The 21,665-nt window shown below is 42.0% G+C and overlaps 2 protein-coding genes across 2 annotated transcripts in view; one reads left to right on the top strand and one right to left on the bottom strand.

The window, feature by feature from the left end:
• Window positions 1-3,903, top strand: part of flt1 (fms related receptor tyrosine kinase 1) — a 29,222-nt gene extending 25,319 nt beyond the window's left edge. Inside the window, 13 exon segments of the mRNA XM_084565883.1 lie at window positions 66-179; window positions 363-451; window positions 871-877; window positions 880-1,005; window positions 1,099-1,196; window positions 1,290-1,412; window positions 1,865-1,976; window positions 2,075-2,174; window positions 2,689-2,794; window positions 2,898-2,995; window positions 3,217-3,286; window positions 3,403-3,494; window positions 3,625-3,903. Coding sequence (XP_084422009.1) covers window positions 66-179; window positions 363-451; window positions 871-877; window positions 880-1,005; window positions 1,099-1,196; window positions 1,290-1,412; window positions 1,865-1,976; window positions 2,075-2,174; window positions 2,689-2,794; window positions 2,898-2,995; window positions 3,217-3,286; window positions 3,403-3,494; window positions 3,625-3,790 — 1,301 coding nt within the window. The 3' untranslated portion in view covers window positions 3,791-3,903.
• A 1,112-nt stretch (window positions 3,904-5,015) lies between these two features.
• On the bottom strand, window positions 5,016-21,651 carry pan3 (poly(A) specific ribonuclease subunit PAN3). Its single transcript, XM_084566395.1, has 19 exons — window positions 21,446-21,651; window positions 20,945-21,306; window positions 19,485-19,606; window positions 18,822-18,894; window positions 18,657-18,727; window positions 18,327-18,471; window positions 17,919-18,136; window positions 17,465-17,569; window positions 17,307-17,364; window positions 16,719-16,880; window positions 14,895-15,011; window positions 14,500-14,601; window positions 13,171-13,336; window positions 12,799-12,886; window positions 12,483-12,622; window positions 11,444-11,573; window positions 8,334-8,398; window positions 8,112-8,250; window positions 5,016-7,425 (listed from the first exon to the last, which is right to left on the bottom strand). Exons 1-19 carry the CDS (start codon window positions 21,463-21,465, stop codon window positions 7,285-7,287), a joined length of 2,424 nt encoding a protein of 807 aa, XP_084422521.1. The 5' UTR covers window positions 21,466-21,651; the 3' UTR covers window positions 5,016-7,284.
• Window positions 21,652-21,665: the final 14 nt, after the last annotated feature.

Raw genomic sequence — 21,665 nt, forward strand, 5'->3', positions numbered from 1 at the left:
TTGAAAAACGAAATTCCAATTCTGCACAGGGCATTTCTGTTGAACTTCCCACTTTTGTCCACCAGAGGGAGCTACTGCCAGTGAACACAAGGCTCTGATGACTGAGCTGAAGATCCTCAACCACATTGGAAACCATCTGAATGTGGTCAACCTCCTGGGAGCATGCACCAAGCCTGGAGGTGTGTGTGTGTGTGTGGGTGTGTGTGGGGGTGTGGGTGGGTGTGTGTGTGTGTGTTTGTGTGTGTGTGTGTGTGTGTGCATCTCTAAAAATGTCCACTTATTATATGAATGTGTTGATGCATCTGAGCTGTCAGTGCCTGTGTGCTTGTGTCTTGTCATTACTATGCCATGTGTGTTTACAGGGCCGCTGATGGTCATTGTCGAGTACTGTCGTTTTGGAAATCTCTCTACCTTCCTGAAGAACAAGAGAGAGGTGTTTGTGCACAACCGGGTGAGTTCAGCAGCCGATGAGGACGGCATCACGATAGCGAAGTTTCACAGCAAACGGCCCCTCCGTGGTGCACAAACACACTTCTCATAAGCCTCAGACTTTAGCTGCTTCTTGTGGTTGAGCAAACAACAGAATCACACCTTTGGCTGCACACAGTTACAAAATCATACACCCAGAAACGTACTTCCGCAATTGGTTTGAGGTTCGGATATGTTATCTGTTCTCAAACAGTACATTTACTTCCTGAATTTCTGCACTTGTTGACACTGAACTTTGGTCATTTGCACAGAACATGTTTTTTTTTTAATTTCTCTATCAAAAAAAAAAAAAAAAAAAAAGACTAGAGAAGCGCTTTTCAAAAGTCTTTCTTAACCTGTGGCTGTCTTAGTTATCCCTCATTGTCATTTATCATTTGACAGCAGTTACTTATTTCTCCCCAATTCAGCCGGCTGGAGGAAAAGATGGAGGGTCAGGTCGTGTCAGCAGCATGTCTGACAGCCAGAGCAGCATTAGAACAGAGTGTGATCAGGGAGGCGAGAAAGGCAGTAGCCTCGGTAAGCCTGGACCTTTGTAAACATTTTCCTGTGTCTGCACATTATCAAACTTCTTTCTTTAAATCTCTATGCCCCCTCTCTTTCTTCCTCCAGATACCAAATCTGCCTCAAACTCCCCTCTGTTCCTGGAGGATCTCATTTCTTTCAGCTTTCAGGTGGCACGTGGAATGGAGTTTCTGGCCTCTCGCAAGGTCTGATGCTTTTCTACTCTACCTGTGTGCATGCGTGTTCAGGTGTGTGTTTCACACGTTTCAATATCTGTGTTGTCTGTGTTCCTGCATCAGTGTATTCACAGAGACCTGGCAGCAAGGAACATTTTGCTGTCCGACAATAAAGTGGTGAAGATCTGTGACTTCGGCCTGGCCAGGGACATCTACAAAGACCCCGACTATGTCCGCAAGGGAGATGTGAGTAGTCCTGAGAAATCTGCTTCCAAAATGGCAATTACTTCCATTTCTTGCTTAATTGTTTCAACAATTAAAGAAGTCAAATAAATGTCATCTAACCAAGAAGGGAAAGTGGCATCTTTGTCATATTTCATTTTATTTCCTATAAAATCATCTTTTATTTAAAGATGCTTACTGCAGCCTGCTCAACCAGGCAAATATGTTTTGATAGCCTCATGAACTGAAGCTATACTCCTTACTGCAGTGGCACATGTTTGATTGCAGCCTTGGCTTCTCTATCACCCCTCCACTTCCTGTCTCCACCTATCAAAATAAAAGCATAAAAGGCCAGAACATTAACAAAAAAAATACTTACGACAGAAGAACAGTCATAGCAAATAATCACGTAACTTGATTCCTTCTTTAAAGTTCCCTTACCTGAATGATGTTTCTGTGCTCTGATTGGCTGACAGGCTCGCCTCCCTCTGAAGTGGATGTCTCCTGAGTCCATCTTTGACAAGGTGTTCACCACCCAGAGTGACGTGTGGTCCTACGGTATACTGCTGTGGGAGATCTTCTCCTTGGGTAGGAGACACAAACACGGTGCAATGCGAAAGCTCTGTAACAGTTGCTGATTCAACTCTATTGATGCCACATTTTTGACGAGTGAATTTGTCCAACAGGAGCTTCCCCGTACCCTGGCCTTCACATAGATGAGGAGTTCTGCCACAGACTCAAGGGAGGGACGAGGATGCGAGCGCCAGAATACAGCACGCCTGACATGTGGGTTGATATATTTACGACACCTCCCTGATGTGATAGTGGTCAGAGACTGTTACGATCATTACGTGCAACAGAAAAGCCATTAACTGCACGCTCATTTACAACAGTACAACAGTATTATCGATTACACTAGATTACTAAACTGATCTCCAGACTACAGGCGAAAGGGGCTCATGTGAATATCTGTTGATCAAGTGTCTTCAGGGGGGACTAAGTCATGCTCTCATAAACAACCAGCTGAGCCACAGTTGAAGCTCATGCTTCATAATCCCAAAATAGAAAACCACAACCACAGACCTGTCAGTTTTGCTCACAGGTTTGTTTTGCACCTTAAAAATAATCTATTTATACCACTAATGTCTTAGCAGAGGTTAGAGTTTAATGATAGTGAACACTGCTATACAGTATCTGTATTTGCTTTGATAAACCCATTGCCCACTTTATAAGAAAGTTACATTTAACCTGCAGTTTACAAGATGGACATTGAACAAAGTTGAAACCCATGTGTTTACAGTTACAGCACGATGCTAGCATGCTGGGAGGCCAGTCCCTCAGATCGACCCACCTTCACGAACTTGGTGGAGACACTGGGAGACCTGCTACAAGCAAGAGTGCAGCAGGTCAGAGATTTTAATGATCTCTCGCTCGACAAAGTTTCTGTACACAAAAATGTCCCAATAAAATGTCTGCCAGATACCTCAGTTTGCTGCGTCTCTTCGACAGGATGGGAAGGATTATATTCCTCTGGGATCTTTCATGAATGGAGACACTGGTCGCTGTGAGGCCTTCAAAGAAAACCCACTTGCGGTCACGAACCTGAGGTACGGAAGCAAGATGGAACGAAAATATTTAGTGTGTCGTGAAATAATGTGCTTTAAAATGTCACGTATGAGTGAATGATAAATAACCTGCTGTTGGATGTAAAGAAACACAGAGTGAAAGAAATGGAAGTGAACTGTGACTGAAACTGAATTCAGGAAACAGGTTGAGAAAACAGAGAAATTTCCAACTCCTGTTTTGAATGTGAACTCAATATGTGCAGTTACATGAGGGGTATGGCCACACTTCAGACTTTTGAGGAAATAGCCTGCGAGGACCCAGACGGCCCTGATGTAAGAAAACCCCTTCACATCCACGTGCATCTAAACACATAGAAAGAGAGATAACCGCAAAGTTTTCAGAAAAGATAATCCAGATCTGCTGCACATTTGAATCCTCCCTGTTTTAGGATGAGCAGAGTGACAGCGGCATGGTCCTACCATCGGAGGAGCTGAAGAACATGACGGGGAACAACAGCACCAAGAATGGAAAACTCAGCAGGTGAAGACATCTGATATTGTCCTTCTGGTCCAAGATTTGTGACTGGTACTGTTGCATGTATACTTTATGTTTCCTTAACGTATAACAAAAAACTCTCGGTCTGTATGTTTTTTTTTGTTTTTTTTTTCAGATTCTTCACCTTTACCAAGTGTCGAGATAACCAGGTGCCCAATATGTGCAGTGACATCTCTAGTCTCCATGGCGATGAGCCCTCGATCCTGCCCGACTGGGAGTCAGATGAGGGCGGTTCCCCTCCTCCAGACTACAACTCTGCCTTCCTCTACCCCTCCCTCTAGCATCTGGTCACGTGTAATCTTTTGACAGCTTCATACAGGGTTTATATATTTTCCTGCTTGTCATTTGTAGTCACTGCTTTGACACTTTGCCTCCTCTACCTCATTATAAAAACTGCAGGTATTCGTCTGTCATTGACATCCTTTCTTATACAGAAGTACAAACCTCCCAAATATATTGTGGCCTTTGGCCAAATGTTGAAACAAGTTGCAAAATCCCATGCTGTTACATAACAAAGCTCCCTCACTATGATCAAGGTTTATCTCTGCGCTTTAGTCCACACGATCCCCTTCCAAGAGCAGCTAAGTGTTACCCATGCAGTAGTGAAGAATGTTTTCACCTACCTATGACTACTAAAGCTTATAGTATTGGTACCTCATGCTGGTAGCTCTGTGAAGAGGAACGCTGCTGTAAGAAACAACTGTTCCTCGCACAAAGCTAATATATGCTGGAAAAACAAGTTATCATCCACTGAATTATATTATTGTTAGACTGAATGTATTTATTCTAATTCTGCAGTCACGCCATGGATGAGTTCATCATTTCTGTGCCTTAAATTACAGTTTTGACTCCGTTTATTTGGCACACATAGCCCTGTAATAAAAGCCTACTTTTATCAGGACATTTCAGTAGTTTAAATCATCCCTTCTCAGATTTAGAAAACTTTATTTGTCCCCAGGGGGCAGTTTAATTAAATCTTTATGCTGAATCATTTTTGCAAGTGTAGCTAATAAACTGAGTGTATATTCTATATATTGGACATCCTTTGATATAGAATTGACAAGTTTTTATTTTGAAATTTCTCTTCTGTTCTTTTTTCATTTATAAAGAACACTGAATGTGATCAGTTAAGTTATGGTTTTCCCTGTTTGTTCCCTTTTTCCATATATGCAATGAAACTGATAGACTTTATATACGGTTGGGGTCATGTATGTTTGGACACTGTTAGTCTTTAGTATTTTAGCAATTTCTCAAAACATACTCAAGCTACAGGATAATGGATAATTTGTGTTTTGCAGATTTTATATTCAAATGCATTTTAACATCAAAAGCCTTACTCTTATGAAATGAGCTAGAATTACAATGTAGCACTATTATTACAAAATAATAGAGCTCTCTTTTATTTCCCAACTTAAATAACATTAAGCTTGTATCTATCATCCACTAAAATCCAGCCCATTCGTGTAAAGTTCTTAAATATTTCAGTTAATGATTAAAAGCCAAGTATCAGTTTTGGTATTCTTTATTAAAATACTGCTGTACACACAAATATTGCAAAAATTTGAGACAAGAACACAAGAGGGGCATAAAACATACTAAGATGGTGATTGTAGGTGTTGATGTGGGGGGAGTAGAAGATCATCACTAATATTAACTGGAGTGTATGCGGAATACAGTGATATGAGCACTGACGTTGTGTCGGTCGAGTCAGAGGGCATGTAGGTGTGTTTAAAAGTTTGTGTGTGTGAAGGTTTTCTAAAGCACCACATTCACCAAATATGTTTTTCTTGGTTCAGTTCACTAAAACAGAGGAAGTAGTACATGATCTAACTCAGCCAGCTCCCTGCAGGTTGGTTGCCCCCAAGAACAGACCTTTAACTTCCAGGACATTTGGGATAGTTCGGCTTGCAGCCCGAACGTTTACGCCAAATTACAGACCTTGATTTTACACTGTGTTCAATTCATTCATGTTTGTGCACATCTGTACAAGACGAAGGCAGAATAACATTGATCTGGATACTGGACTATTATTTTTATGGGTAAATTATATCTGCACCAAATTCAGTCACTCAGTTTGGAAAAACTATTTAAATCATCAACTGAAACTGGATCTGTGCTTCAGGGCAACATGAAATCCCTCGCACCGTTATCTCCACAACGCCTCACACTTCCTAAAACCTCCATCTGAAGACGTCCCGCCCACTCCACTGTAGCTCATCTATCTGACTGGACAGGGGGCGGCCAATGACAGCCAAACACATTCAATCATTGGGCCCCTCCAGCTGTTCGTCATCCTGAGAGAAATCCAAGCCATTCGAGTGAGTGCAGCAGCCAGCGCTTGGTCTCCAGCACGTTTGTATTTCATGATCTTAAAAAGTCAAATAAAACAAATTGCAGTTGGTGCCCTGTTCCTATTCTCCTTTGCCCTCCATATCCCTTCCCCCTTTACCTAAACCCCTGCTGGAATTGGTCCACAGAATAATAAAGAGCAGAATTGAAAACTAATCGACCTCCCATTGCCCCATCATGCATTCCTGCACAACAGCTGAGCAAAGAGAAAAAGCAGCTGGAAAAAAAAAAAATTAAAATCACAAAAAGCATCACTTTTTCTCGAAAGAAGAGGGGCCCAGACCCCCTGAGGGGAAGTGAAGTTTTGGATAAAAGGAAGAAACAGGGGAGAGACGGAGATAGGGGAACAGGTGGGGGACAAAATAAGGACATTCCACAAAGAGGCAGCTGTGGCTCCACCTCAACCGAAGCCCCACCCACGGGCTACAACCAAGTGCTGGACAGCAGAACCAAAATGACCCATCCTTGAGCAGTTGATGTCACAATAGTGTCCATTAACCAAAGGTGGTTGCTGCATATGTAACAAACACTTAGTAGACGGCATCAGGAGAAGACACCCCTTCCTCAGTGCCAACAGAAACCACATTTCAACCCCCAGATCCTGAATCCAAGTTCATGCAACCAGCACATATGAGCCTGACTTTTCATAATCTCCTGAACAAAAACGTCAGAAATCCATATTTTTCCAGTTTTACAAACCCTTCCCACCCACCCAAGTGGTTTGTCCATTCATAAGGGGAACCAGCAACCAAGGCAAAGGTGGGGTTGGCCCATTTCAAAAATTGGGTGCCATCCCGCCCTCAATGAAAGCCTTGAGTGGTGTGTCCCATCTCCTTGTGCCTCAGAATGAAGGGGTGTGGTCTCCAATCAGTAGAGAGGTTCAGTCAATAGAAAGCTGGGTTTCTTTTGTTGTCTGTTTTAATTCTGAGTCTGCTCTGGTATTTATGTCCGTGTGTGACTTTAGCTCTCTGTGCACCCTGTAGGCCACTCACACATGTTCATAAAAATAACAAAAAATTAACAAAAAAATTAAAATCTTAGTGCATCCTCCTCAGAAAAATAAACCCCAACTGTAGAAATAAACAATAAAAGCAGGAAAAATGTTCAAAATCTCATGTTTTGTCTCTTGTTTTGTTCCCCAAAATCTAAAAAAATGTCACCATACTCGTTCGTCACAGCTTCAGTATTTGTCCTTTTTTTCCTTTTGTTTTTTTGATTTTCAGCTGCGGGGTTTAGGAAAACTAAAAAAAATACACTTTAGAAAAGCCTTCCTGGTGGACAGGGTCAGTGTATGTGACTGAGGTTCACGAAGCCCTGCCCCGCTGCCTTCGCCATGCTGATGTTGTCTGTACGAGCCTGGTCCTCCGCTGTAGTGCAATAGTGTGCTCCAGGTAAGGGCGGCCCCTCCCCGGGCCCAAAGAGGGCGCTACAGAGAGCCGGAAGCAGCAGCCTGCAGCTCCTGGAAGGTACTGTCGAAGCAGCGCTTCAGGTCCGAGTAGGTCACAACCAGGACACTTTTTTCATCCCGAGACACCAGGCTGATCTTCTCAGGAACGCCCGCGTCCAGCTGCATGAAAACAGGCAGACGCAGTGCAATTAATTTTAAGGAAGAAGAAATAGGATTTGTTACATAGCTGCTTGATTTTGAAAGAAAACTTAGTACTAGTCCTCATCTGAAGACATTTTCATGAATCAATTGGGGTCATAGTCTGAGCACAAATCTCACCCTGATGGTCATAATACCTATTTAAAGATGTTTTTCAAGCAGAAAAAGTCACAGCTATAATCAGCTTCAGGCTTAAGATCAAGTGAAAAGAGGAACAACTGTGGTGAGAAAAGAACGAACAGCAGCAACTTGCGATAAATCTATAAGGAAGTTAAACTGGTGGCTAATATGTTGTACTGGTATTTGAGGCACGTATGTGTTTTCTGATGACTGAAAAACTGCTATAGTTACACAGTTAGTTGTAAATTATGGTATAGTTTTGTTAACCGAGGAAAGCCAAGTAGAAAATAAACTGGGCAGAGAGATTTTATCACTTCTGCCGTATTTACCCAGCTGCTTACCAAATAACAAATGTCTCTAATAGAGTAAGGTAAAAAAAAGACCTATTTTAACACTCTTCTGCAATCGACTGGAAAATGCACGCATGTTTCTATCCGGTGCAAGAAGCAGTGGCAGAAAATAGGACGCTTTGCATGTTTGACAAACTCACACACATGCAATACTTCAAAAGAAGAAAGCTCACTGACTTTGTTGAGGCAGGAGACAATGTGGCTGAGGTCAATCCAGGGCGTCCCTGCTTCTGTCACCTGGTGAAACAGGTGATCCCGGAAAAGCTTCAACAAGTAGCGGTCGCCAGTCTCTGACCACGTCGGGTCCTTCTGAAACCTGATTGATACAGCACAGGATGACAGGGTAGTAAGAGAAACACAATATCGCACGTGATGCAAATTTATGGTAATGCTACTTACTCTGGTCGCTCGTTTATGGTTCCCAGTTTGGCCAACAGACGGAAGAGACGGCCATTTTGGACTTCCTGCGAATAAGCAAACAGTGGCTTTATCCAGCATATTTGAGTAAACTTTGAAACCAGCACCAAGCCAGGAAATTATTCTGTTGCTGAATAATGTAGGAGGAAGTAAAGTACAATTTATGAAAAAATAAACCACTGAAACTGGCCTGTCTGACTCTGACTCTCAATGAGACTTCTGGACCTGGTGACAGGTACTTTCGCCCACTCCTTGGAGCAAACTGATTTTGGCAAATTCCAAATCAACAGTGAAGTCATGGTCATGCCAGGTCATGGTATATCCAAAAAAGCGTTTAAAGATAGGCAACTGGACTTGTAGTTTTTTGAGAAGATGTTTCACCACTCATCCGACTAGTTTTCTTCAGTTCTAGGGGCCTGGTGGGAAGTCTGAGGTTTAAATAGGAAACTTCTAATGAAACTTGCTTGTTTGTGTAAACAACCACTGTGGGTTTTTCTTTCTTTAACATAAGGGTACCAACAATTTAGTCCACGTGTATACTAATTAAATATAAATAAACATCAAGCCAGTTTTGGACTGTTCCGATTGTTATCTTTCACATGTGCTGTGTTGATACTCGTTGCTTAAATATAAATATGCACGCATACAAGTAAATAAATATTTAAAGAAAGAAATTAATTCACTGATGCACACAAACACTTAAGTCATACGTGACAGCTTCTCCTTAAAAATTGACTCTTGGTCAAAATGCTAAGACCAATCATCACTGTGAGGAAACTGAAACCTCTGTCACTTGACTCTCTGTCCATACATGGAGTAGGACAGTTTTCTCGCAGGTTCCAGAAAACACTTCCTCCTTACTGATAGTCAACCGAGAAGCTTCTTTTTTTAACACCTAACGCATGCCTCCTGTCTGAATTCAAAGAAATACCAGACATTAGTCATCAAACGTCACAAACGATCTAGTCACTAAGCTTCTTTGAATCAATACCAACTGTAAACTAGATGAGCTACGTAACTGTTTGCAGGGCTGCATCTTTGAATGTCCACCTGCTAAAAGTCAAACATACGATGTCTCTGGCTCCACGTCAGATTACTCTAACCAGTTATTGCTCACCTTCATCTCTGCCGATATAATTTACTCCTGCCTCTCCTTTCTCCTCCTCCTGTCTGACTGTCTCACCCTGTCAAACGTTTTCTGCACTGTCTGCTGGACAAAGTGAAAAATACTGAAATGAGCCGATCGGGGGCGGCTTTCTTCGACATGTGTTTAGGATTCATTTCTTAATTTCCTGCTACAGATGTTCAAAAAGCTTTTCCCTCCACCAAACTGACTCTAAAGAAAACTGCTACAAACATCAAAATAGACACCTGCTAACACAATGTATATCATGCTTGCATTATGCTAAAAAAAAAAAAAAGGAGACGTGTTTCACATATTGAGACATATCACATGCCAAAGTGTCCTTAAGCAACCCACGAGTTGCTTCCAGCGTGTGAATATGTGTGAATATGTGGCAATGTGTGCGAATATGTGTGCGCTTGTGTGAATGAATGGGTAGTTTTGCCAAGTGACCGTAAAGCATTTTGAGCACTAATAGGGAGAAAGGCATATAAGTTCATTTACCATAGGGCTATTCAGTGAGCAGTGAACTGGTTTGGTTACCATTTGCAAAGTTCTTTGATTCAAAGCCTCAAAGTACCAGATGCTGGATCGGATCTTGGTTATGAGTACTAAACAGATGAAATGAACCAATATAGATGCGTCGTGCCTGATTGTGTGAAGAAACTTGATGCCAATATGGAGACTAGATGAATTTCAGGATAAGCACTAAGGCTCTACTCTAAAAATCAAAGCGAATGCAGAAATTGAAGAGTCAGCAAATGCCAGGTTTATCCAGCTACTAGGTTCGTGAGGACTGGGTGATGCATTTGACATATCAGTTCGCTACAGGCCAAGTGGTTCTCTGCTGGTCGTCATTCGTCCTAACAAGACTGTTCTGGCTATCTCGTAACGAAATTAAAAGCGGTCTCCTAAAGAAGAACAGACGGGAAAAACTGAACAGATGAAATCATGGGAGTTAAATGAACAATGTGGGGATCCTGAGCAGCTATTAAAGGGAAACTGCTGTTTTTTACAACCTGGACCTTATTTCTAGCATAAAATACCATCATTTACTCACCAATATCACTTTTGTTTCATTTGCACTCGCTCAGGAGATAATTAGATCAGCGTATATCCATTTAGCGAGAGTGATCAGGGCACCGAGACGCAGCCTCTAAATAACGCATTATCTGCCGCGAAACTCGTTCATTTCACCAATATTTTGTTATGATACGCTAGTGCTATTCCCCGTTGAATCCGGAGTCACCTGTTATCATCATTTGGGGTCTGTAGATTGACCTACAGACTCCGGATAATGTCTTCTGACCTGGACGATGTGATCTCTGAGCGGCGCACGCACCCGCGACGGTCGGCTTGTTTACCAGTATATTTGCTAGTTTTTTTGAAACATGGCTGAATATTTTTCCGATTCTGAGGTTGTGGACGAACCATGGCAGCAGCAAATTACAGGTAAACAAGCCGACCGTCGCACATTACACACAAGTGATATTAGTGAGTAAACAATGGTATTTTACGCAAGAAATAAGGCCCTGGTGGTAAAAACAGCAGTTCCCCTTTAAGGGCAAAAACAGAAAGCACAAATTGAAGTTGGAGGTAAAACAACAACACAAACTACTTGGGTCCGTGTATTAGTTCATAGCTGCGGACGGAAGGGGAAGTTGGGGGAATGAATGAGAAGAAACAAGACGGCTTGGGTGTTTCACACATTCACACGCTAACATGGAGAAACTAAATTGAAGACATGGCTACACACCCTACAATCTACCATACAACATCCTGTGTGCATACAGCTTTCCACTAAGCTATGTAAGCATTATTTCTGCCCACCACCCAATGTCAGCTTTAACACACCCATACAGACGCTGTGTATTTTTATACATGTTTTCTGTTGATTCCTAGCGAGATATGAACCATTACTTCATGCGTTACTTTATGTATTTGTGAACATTTGCACCCTTCTAATTACCTTGGCCAGGTCCTCCTCAATGACGTCATTCCTCATCTGCGATGCATCCAGCTGTGTGTAGAATCGGGCTCCAATCATCGGCATAATGTCATTGACGCTGCGCAGGCGGGACTGTTCGGTCAGCAGATATCTACAAGTACACACAAACACACACAAAAAGCCCTTAACCTTCAGGTGAGTTACATACTGCTGTGCAGATTACAAATTTCATAATCCATCAGTGTCTAATAGGCTAGCATGGATTTGTTCCACTTGGTATTTCAATAACTTTTGGATAGATCAGGCAAACATCAAATTAGAAAAATCAAATCATTTCACTATTAAAACACACCACATTTAAGCAAATTAGTAATTGTAAAAGCATCAGTTTTGCTGAGAACGCAAAGGGGAACTAGACGTACTCTAATTAGGGAACTGGCCATTAACTTCACACTTTTACATAGACATGTGTAGTCTTCACACATAACCTAATTGCCTAAAGGTCATATGATTTACCGAATAAATTGCTCACACTTGTGTTGCAGGCTGCTTCTGCCACATCATTTCTTCCAAGTGCAGGTCACACATGTACCCTTAACTGATCCTGAACTGACACTAAAACTATTTGAAAGGGCACCAAAAGAGTTTTTTTTTTTTTTAACTTGAATCATGCACACGCTGCATTTTACAACAAATATTTGTCAAACTCCTCATTCTTCACAGACGTCATCATAGGCTGACATCTGATAAGCATTAGAGAAAGTGTGTCTAAGTTACCACTGTGGGGCACCATGTCAGCAAGGGACTACATCCGAATAAAAAAAAAAAGAAAAAAAGTTGCCTCTTGATGTTGAGGAGACAAGCAGATATACTTGAGTAACATGACATGGAGATGTTAAAAGAACATTCTTATTATCTAAAGACAGAAGATCATTGGCCTAAATTTGACTTAACCCAAGATGTAGCCTAATTCAAGTCTCAAGTGTATGCAACATTTTGATTGGTATAACAGGTCTCCAAAGAAGCATCTGATAGTATATAGAACCCATGACGCCCTTACAGAATGAGGTTCTTGAGGTCTGAAGAGTAGTTGATGGACACCAGCTCCATGGCCTTCTGCAGGTTCTCCCTTTGAATTCCAGCCAGGGAGTTACATGCCAAAGCCAGTACCACCTTGCCCAACGACACTAGATCTGCTTGCTACAAAATAAAAACGTTACAGAAATACACATATTTAAAAATAATTCCTGTCTGAAGAAGAACCTCAACCGCAGTCTCAGGTGGTGAGGTAAATGAGATATCATTAGCGCAAGCTGTAAAAATAGTTTTTAAATAATATAAATTTGACCTCAAGAAAGATGCGTCATAGGAAGTACCTGGTACTGTGGCATCAGGGCAAGATGATTGGTCTGACTGTTGTCAAATGTTAAGACATCAAACACCCCAACACAGTTCACCCGTAACCTTCGAGATAAGAGACGTCATTAGTATGTCTGCATATCTTCGTTTAGCGTGCACAATAATGTAGCTGTTGGAAAAAAAAGGAAGTCTTGAAAATACCCTTCTGCATTTAATACAGGTTTATAGTTGGTCATACCTTACACCATCTAATTTTAAAAATGTAATTCATAGTGCTCTGCACACAGCCATTTATGGTTACGTGTGACATGCTCTGACATTCATCTAGCCATGCTGAATGACCAAACGTCTGCTTAACTGCTTATATGTGCATAAAATATGCTCTGTACCTGGTCTTGCCAGTAATGAGAATCTTGCTGGGATCCATGACACGACAGGCTAGCCCAGCGGTGTGGATGGTGCGCAGGGCCGAGCTGAGCTGGACGATGTAGGCCCAGATCAGAGACTCTGGGAGCAGACCTGCATGCTGCCGTGGTGGGGGAGGTTCGTGTTGCCCTGCAACGAAACATGATTTATCACACACAATCTACAGAGCACAACAGCCAGGTTCAACAACAGTTGGTTCCTGCATACCATAAGACTGCTTAACTCATTATAATATTTCCCCCTTCCTCACCCACAGACATCCACACAGGACTGCTCTACCAAGGACCTCTGTGCCGTATTGCTGTGAAATGTTACCCTGTAATTAAATTGTGCAATATATTTACCTTTTTATAATAAAGCTAACGTAAATTTATTCTATTTTTGTATAAACCATTTCTGTCAGTATTCCTGCTGTGCTCTGAGCCACTGCACCGAAATTCCTTTTTGATGTAAATCTAAACGACAAATGAAGTCTGTCTAAGTCTAACAAGCAGCCTGAAGATGACTTTACTGGTGAACAAAACTTCAAACTGTCATTTTCCATTCAGTATAATCTTATCTTACAGACAAGAAATCAAGTTTGTCATCTTTCTTCTGTAACTCTTACCGGCAGCATGCATTGGGTAATGTGAAACAGGCAGCAAGAGTGAAATATATAAGCACACTGAACAAGCCAGAGTAGGTCAACATGTGTGTCTTCCTAAAAGACATTCCAGAAAGAAATACATTTGGGCAATATTAAGCAGTGCTTGGGAGAATTTTGAGTTGGTCCCTGTGTGGAGCAGCATTAAGGAAATGCTTGACTTTAGACAATCTATATATTATCTGCGTTTGCTACACACTAGACAAAGACCAAGCGTGGACTGAATGGTTTTGCTTCCTCTGTCTGTCATTCCTGTAGGTATGCTATTGACAGCACCTGCCCTAGGATCAGTTTCAGCCACAGTTTCCTGCAAGTCCGCATGTCTCTTTCACAAAGACACAAGCATGTCAACTGTCAAAGTAGGCCACAAAACACACTCAAAACACCTAAGTCCAAAAGGCTTGGTTTTAGATCGTTACGCATCTTGCACATGTGTGTACGCACAATCTAAGCTATTAAGTGTCTGACCTGATCACAGCCACATGAATGTACATGCAAATGGACATCTAAATAGACCTGAGGCAATGACCTCATTACCAAACAAGTCAACAAAGGCAGAATGTGTGAAGTGGAAGGGTGCAGAGATGCATCTGAGGTGATGCTGGGTCTATTTCTGAGTGAAGGAGGGAGGGAGGGAAAACCAACTCACCCCACTTCCTCTTGGTGAAGAACGAGTCTGCTGCTGGGTCATTGAAATGTCTGCTAAACATGGTTTCTGCACCTGCATGGAAGTCATAAGAGAATACCAACGCTGGGGGAAAAAGAGCAGAGGACAAGTTAAAGTATGGAAATGCAACTACAACTTGTTTTTATTTAATCATCATGAGATTATCAAATGGGAAAATTAAGCACAAAACTCTAGCAGCTCTATCAAGTTTGCTGACAAGTATTCACCCATGGAGCATTAATTCAAAGGCAAATCAATTGTAACGACACTACAACAAGAAAATGGAATTGTAAATGTGTCTAGACATACAGTATTATAAAAGACAAAGTGACAACATAAAGAAGACCCAGAAGATTTAAATGGTAGGAAACACTCACAGTGGTCTCCAAAGGCCTTTGTGGTGAAGACCTCCCTCAGCGTTACAGAGTTTGAGTGCTGGATCTTCTTCCACATGTCCACCAGCATCATGCACTTGGTGTTGACAAGGCGGAAACCTGGCGACATTGAAAATACAAGATGCATACATTGGCAATTAAAAAACAAACACATATCTTAAAACTATCACTTCATTCTGCTGGGAAATGTAACTATGCATTATCAAACTACGTAACAAAATGGTCAAGTACTACATTATTATGACCTGGGTGTATGTAGGCACATTCCTGGAAAGAAATGCAAAAGTGTTAAAAGCAGTTAACTGGCAAAACACAAACTGACGTTTATAGCTTTGACAGAGAATGTGTGAAAGATTTCAGGGAGTAATTGGGATGGTAGATGATGTACTGCTGGTGACAGGCAGCTTCTTAGCCAGGTAAGCAACTCCTTCAACTGTGCCTTGCTCTTTGCAAATTCATGCCGTGTGCCGCACAAAATAAGTTCATTGTTGCCCATAGAATTATGGAAGAGGGTCAAGGTCAGTTATTACCAGACATACATCATGTGGACAGAAGACTATCAGGACAATGTTTTGTGTACAGATAAAACCAAAGTAAAATAGTTTGGTTTAAATAAGAGGTGTCAGCTTTGCAATTCAGAATCAGAACTTCATCTCTTCTGTCAAACATAGGGGTGGTAATGTATTGCTGCATCTGGTCATTGCAGCCTGCTATCATTGATGGACCAAAGAAATTTTGAATTACACCAGCGAACTCTAAAAGAAAATGTCGGGACATCCGTCTCTGAGCTGAATCTTAAGAGAAACTGGGTCATGCAACAAGGAGCCCAAACACACAAGTCATTCAACTAAAGAATGGTTAAAGAATGAATGGTTTTGGGATGGCAAAAAGTCAAAGTCCTGACCTAAATCCAATAGAAATGTTGTGGAAGGACCTGCAGTTCATGTGAGAAACCCCACCAATGCCTCAGAACGGAAGAGGTTGTGTACTGAGGAATGGCTGTACAAGACTGATCAGAAGTTACAGGAAACATTCAGGTGCTGTTATTGCAGCACAAAGGAGTCACACCAAATACTGAAAACAAGGGTCCACATACTTTTGCAACTAACAGATATGTAATATTGGTTTATTTTCCCGAACAGACAAGTATAATATTTTTGTTTCATTTGTTTAATTGGATTCTCATGTCTAACTTCAGGACTTTTGTTTTGAGTCATTTTTATGCAGAAATTAAGAAAATTCTGAAGGGTGCAAAAACTTTTAAGCAGCCCTGTATGTTAGCAAGGAAGTGACGACACATACCAGCCTAGTATTGTACAAACTGACAATCATCGTAGTTCTTAGAAATGTGCTATCAGAACTATAATGTCAGCTCCTTCTTCAGAATAGGTACTTTTCCAGCGCAAGAGTGACTAAGTGTGTGCCGAAATTTACATATGCGGCACCGGCAACTGGTGTTTTAAAATAATACAGTGTAAACAGTGGTGTAAACAAAAGCAGTTTAACATCCGCTAAAAAACTAAAAGAAGGGAGATACAGGCTAACGGTGAAGTCCAGGCTTTAGCAAGCGTATATGTGATGATGTTGTGGTATATCAGGACTACGTGATGTTGCTATTCTTGGAACTTTTCAATCTGCTATTCTCAGACAACCCAGACAAGTCCTGTTGCCTTGGTTTATGATGACTTTTTTCAATTTTCTCTCTATAAATAAAGTTACCTCAAGGGTCTTAATAAACATTTACATTATTTGTGGCATCTGTGTTGTGCTTCTTTGGGAGACATATATTATCAATGCATTTCCTACCATGTATCCTCCTCAGGCAGTAAGGCAGGTCGTCCTTGCTGTTGACTGCCTTATAGCACGATGTGATGTAGCTGAAGTTGCTGGTCTTCTGCATGCGATTTGGTGGAGGGAGGGGCTCGAGGGGGAACAGGCTGTGGTAGCTGTCCACCTCAGATGGTACATCTGCCAAAGACAGCGGCGGTTTCAGAAGGGAAAAAGCAACTCGATACACACACGATCTGAAAGGGTTTTACCTTAAACAGACTTGTTTAAACTTGCCCAAAAAAATAAATAAATAAATAAGTAGATTTCATGTTTTCATAGCTCTTGTTTTTGCACTTGCATTGTAAATAATTTGAGAGTTCACACCTCTATCTCCTTATTTCTGATTTTAGCAACTGAGAAAAAAATGGTTAGTAACTGAAAGCGAGACCCACAGGGCCCACAACCGACATGTTTCACACTAAGAATATTCACTCCACAGTCTCTACAGGTTTGTTTACTTATGAACATCAGCAACAGAGCAGTGAAACTTAGTTTTCCACGTCACAGAAACGTATTCACGTCATCTTTTCCTACATCCACAGGAATACTGAGTAGATGATTTACCTGGGTTCTCTGAGTGGTCAATTTGGGCCATGGTTATCAAATGTCTGTTTATCAGCTCCTGACAGAAAAACAAGAGGGCATGATATCAGACATTACCTCCAGAGATGAGGAGAAGGGGAATGTCTAGTGAAAAAAAGAAGAGGGAAACTAGGCAATACCTGCCGGAGCTCATCTGCCATGAAGAAGGACGGGGCATTGGCTTTCGGCTGCATGTAAGCCACATGAGGTGCAGAGGGGGGGTAGATATGGTAGGTAGGAAACACCTGCAATGAAACCAGAAAAACACAGCTTCCTATTTGTTGAGGAATAGAAACCAGAGTTATCATACATATTTTGCTTTTTAATCTCGAAACTTAGTTACGTAAACAAATGATAGAACGAAACTATCACCAGGATTTTAATGAAGTTAAATTATGAACTAAATTGCAACCTCTAGTAGACAACAATAACTGTTTAGAAGGGTGCAACATCTGCAGTTGTCTGCACAACATTTACCTTACGTGCAAACTGACTTAAAGGCATTTTTCTGGCTTAGAAGTAATTTCTACAAAAGTCAATGTTTATGATGCTGTGTGTTTTGAGTTTCAGTGTGATCCCAACTCATATACATACCATCCCAGCCATTGGTGCAGGGGTGTTGTCTGTGTAAAAGTAGGTGGTCCCTCCTACAGTCTCTTTCTGGATAATGTGTGCACCCTGGTCAGATGCGGTGGTGGGAACCATGTAGTTGGCAGGGTTTGGGGTGTGACTGCGCCGTCGAGGAGCAGGTGAGGTGTGAGGTGTGATTTTTGGGGAGTGGAGAGGAGAAGATCCTGCTGACAATGACATGCCTAAAATTGGAGATAAAAAAAAAACACTGCTATATACCTTCAAGACATATAATTAAAGCATTCACAGCCTGTCACGGTATAAAATGTTTAAAAGGAAGGGGGAATACCCGTACTTGCTAAACTACACAACTTCAGAGCTGAAAATGGAAAAGAAAGAGAAAGTCGCCAGTAGCTCTCCAAAAACCCTCACCTGGAGCCAAAGCAGCAGCTGTGGAGCTGCTGAGACCAGGATGTGCAAAGATAGGCGAGGGGAAAGCCTGGACAGTGGACTGAGCCATGGTGGCCATACGTGGAGCCCCCTTAGGGATGAACTCACTTGCTGCCGGGTTTGGAGCCTGGAGACACATGTAAAAGCATGCGAGAATGACATGAAATTTACCATTCCTGTAAGAGACAATAAAACATTAAATGGACATTAAATTAAATCCACCCTTCTCTGCTTTCAAGTACCTGCTTATAGAAAAGTACAGCACTGAACTTAAAAGGCACTTTAAAACAATTTCTTGGACACTGTGCTCACCTTTCTCCTTTGGGAAATGCTAAGAGCACCAAAATCACTGAACAGTGAGGATGTCGGCGAGTTCACTGGATCTGCAAAAGATCAAGTGTAAGGAGTTGAAAAGTCTGATTTCTATAGACAGTGGATGAGTGTGAACTAGTGCACAGAGCTCTGAGGCCCTATTACCGTGACTGTTGTGGCTGAAGTTCTTGGCACCATCGTTTAGGAGACTGGGAGAGCTGCTGCTGGTAGTCATTCGCTGGAGATGAGCATCAAGAACAGATGTGTTACCAATGACATTCTACATTCCTCCAAATTTATTATTACCAATAAAATATATCACAATTATGTTGTGACAAAATATGTGAATTCAAATACATCATTTTGCAACATATTTAAACAACTATTTGTAGTGTTTCGTTCTATGTACTAGGTATGCTAGTGAAAACAAATGCATTCGAATACAGTAGTCCTGCACTAAATCTTAGCTACATGAAGTTTGTGGTATTTAGCAGGTGTTTAAAATAACAGAGAGCTGTTGATTCATCTGTTGTCAGTCTGGAGGCTGTAGTACAAATCAAGTTTTATAGTGTTGTATTGACACATTTCAGTCAGTGAGCTAGGCGAAATGACAGAATCACTTTTGTGTTTAACTCGATACAGTTTATTCCTAACATCATTACATCCACCTGAATTACCACCTTTCGTACGCCGTTTCAACAAAAACTGAACATTATAACAGTCATGAAAGGGGCTTTGGTGATGTTGTTAAATTAATGCACATTCATTTTCACTAGTGCACCTAATGTTTTGACTAGTGAGTGTATTTCAACAGCTTCCATATTGCACCTGCATCATTGAGTACTTCGACTCCGCTGGACTTCCAAACCCATTGACCCCAATAAAGCTGCTGCTGAAGTAAGAGTTGGTAAGATTGGCATCGCTCAGGGTTGCGCCCTCCATCCCTGGGACTGTGGATGACAAAAAAAATAAAAGAAATTACAAGACTTAAACAAACGGTGACTGATAAGCACGAGATAGTATTGTCCAGAAGATAAAATATACATGATAATTACAGCAATGAGCAGTGAGCCCATAGGCCAATGACAGAATTAATGCATGTAAAAAGTCAACACCTGTAGAGAGATCCACTACTACTACAGTTCACCACAGAGCGATTTCCACCAATGTTGCCAAGTCCGCTTATTATAAGCGACTTTGGGCTTGTTTTTCTGTAAAGTTGCTTACAAATATTAGTAGTCATGGGTCGCGTTTTTTGGGGGTGCTTGTGTCTAAAGTGTAATGGAGTCCAGGAGAGTTTTTGAGGAACAAATGCCAGGGACAAAGTGGGCAAAATACGGGAAGAAATATAAAGATTGGGAGAAACAGAAAATTCCTGAAGCTCATGGAGGAGAAAAATAAATAGACTGTGTACTGTTAAAATCCATTCCCACGGATTGTAAAACCGTGCACACTGTTTATTTTTCACTCCCCGGAACCTAGGGGGGCTCCGTAGCTTGTTTTGGGCACGTTTTCACAGGCCAGGTTGCTCATTTGTCTCGCGAGGTCTGGCAACACTGATATCCACCTATTGTAACTTCAACCAACAAACTTTTAAGTGACAGTTTCGCGGGTTCCGGGTTTGATATTGAGATGGGTACCTTTCACACTTGAGTTGCAAGTGAATGTAAGTTACTTGCCGTTTGTTTACGTTGAGAAAGCGTGACAACACAAAGCAAAAACAAGGTACCGTGAACAGCTAGCGTAGGTACGCTAATGTTAGCAAACAGTAAACTTAGCACATAAACAGTGTTACTATACTTCACATAAACAACTTTTAACTGGAGAAAAACTAACACAACTATTAATACATCTGATAACGCCTTCCTGAATTTATAGGTAAGCGCTGTGAAGTTGGTTAAAGCGGTCAATTTAATGCTAGTTTAGCTTATGCTAAGAGACTAGTAGCTGCACCAGCTAACGTTGGTGTGCAGCGGATTTCTGCCCACTCACAGCTGTCATACAACAACAGGCCTCCTCGCTGTGAGCTGCAGCAGCATGGCCAGTGATGGTGTTGAGTAAGTATAACTAACAAAACCTGTAGGGAAAATTATCCACAAGACAGCTTAAGAAACCATTTGTGCTAGCTGCACGCCGAAGCAGTTGGGTCATGCCAGTCGGGTAAACGTAAACCACGTTGTTTGGGGTGAAGAGGCCTCAGTGAATCCTCGGACTAAATTTTAACAAAGCTCCACAAGGCCCTAAAGTTAAGTTACCCCGTGTGAGGCCTTGCTGTAATTGTTACTCACTGGTTAACAGCTGTCCCTCCAGAGATGTGCTCGCAGGACCCAATGTTTCGCTCTTTTTGGACACACCGGTCCCCCCACCACCCGGACAGGCCGCCGCGGAAGCGCCGAGGGAATACCCCGCTGGGGTCCCGCCACCTCCAGCCATGGATAACGGGACGGGGCTACCGCCGCCGCCGTGCAGCGGCAGACTGGCAATGGACGGATCCTCATGCAGGAATTGACACTCGTCTCCATAGAAGCAGGTTTTGTCTTTTGCGTAGTATCGGCAAAACTTCACCTTGACATTGGGTATCCCGACACCCCCGAGCGGAGCAGCTGAAGGTGGGAGTCCACTGTTCATGGCACCGCTGCTGCCGCCACTGCTGCCGGAAGACACTCAAACATAGAGAGACGCAGATAGCTAGCGTGCTAGCCAGCTAGCTCGCAAACAGTTTCCCCTTAAAGGAGCGGATAAATATCACTTCAGCTGTTGAAGAGCATTTGATATCCCACAGTACTCACATTATAAGGCTAAGTTGCATTTGGTTTGCGGGAATATGATTGCATGCGTGAAGTCCTGGTCGTCGTTGTTGTCACTATCCATGCAGCTGCCTTCTTCGCAAAGTAGCCTGTTGTTGTTTTTGCTCGCAGTCAGGTTGCTCTGCTAGAAAGCTAACGTAGCTTTGCATTGTGGGTAGTGGCAGAGAGTAGCAGAGTTTACCTGCTGCAAGCTGAACTTGGA

This window comes from Chelon labrosus (assembly GCF_963514085.1).
Source record: "Chelon labrosus genome assembly, chromosome: 18".
NCBI classification, from domain to species: domain Eukaryota; kingdom Metazoa; phylum Chordata; class Actinopteri; order Mugiliformes; family Mugilidae; genus Chelon; species Chelon labrosus.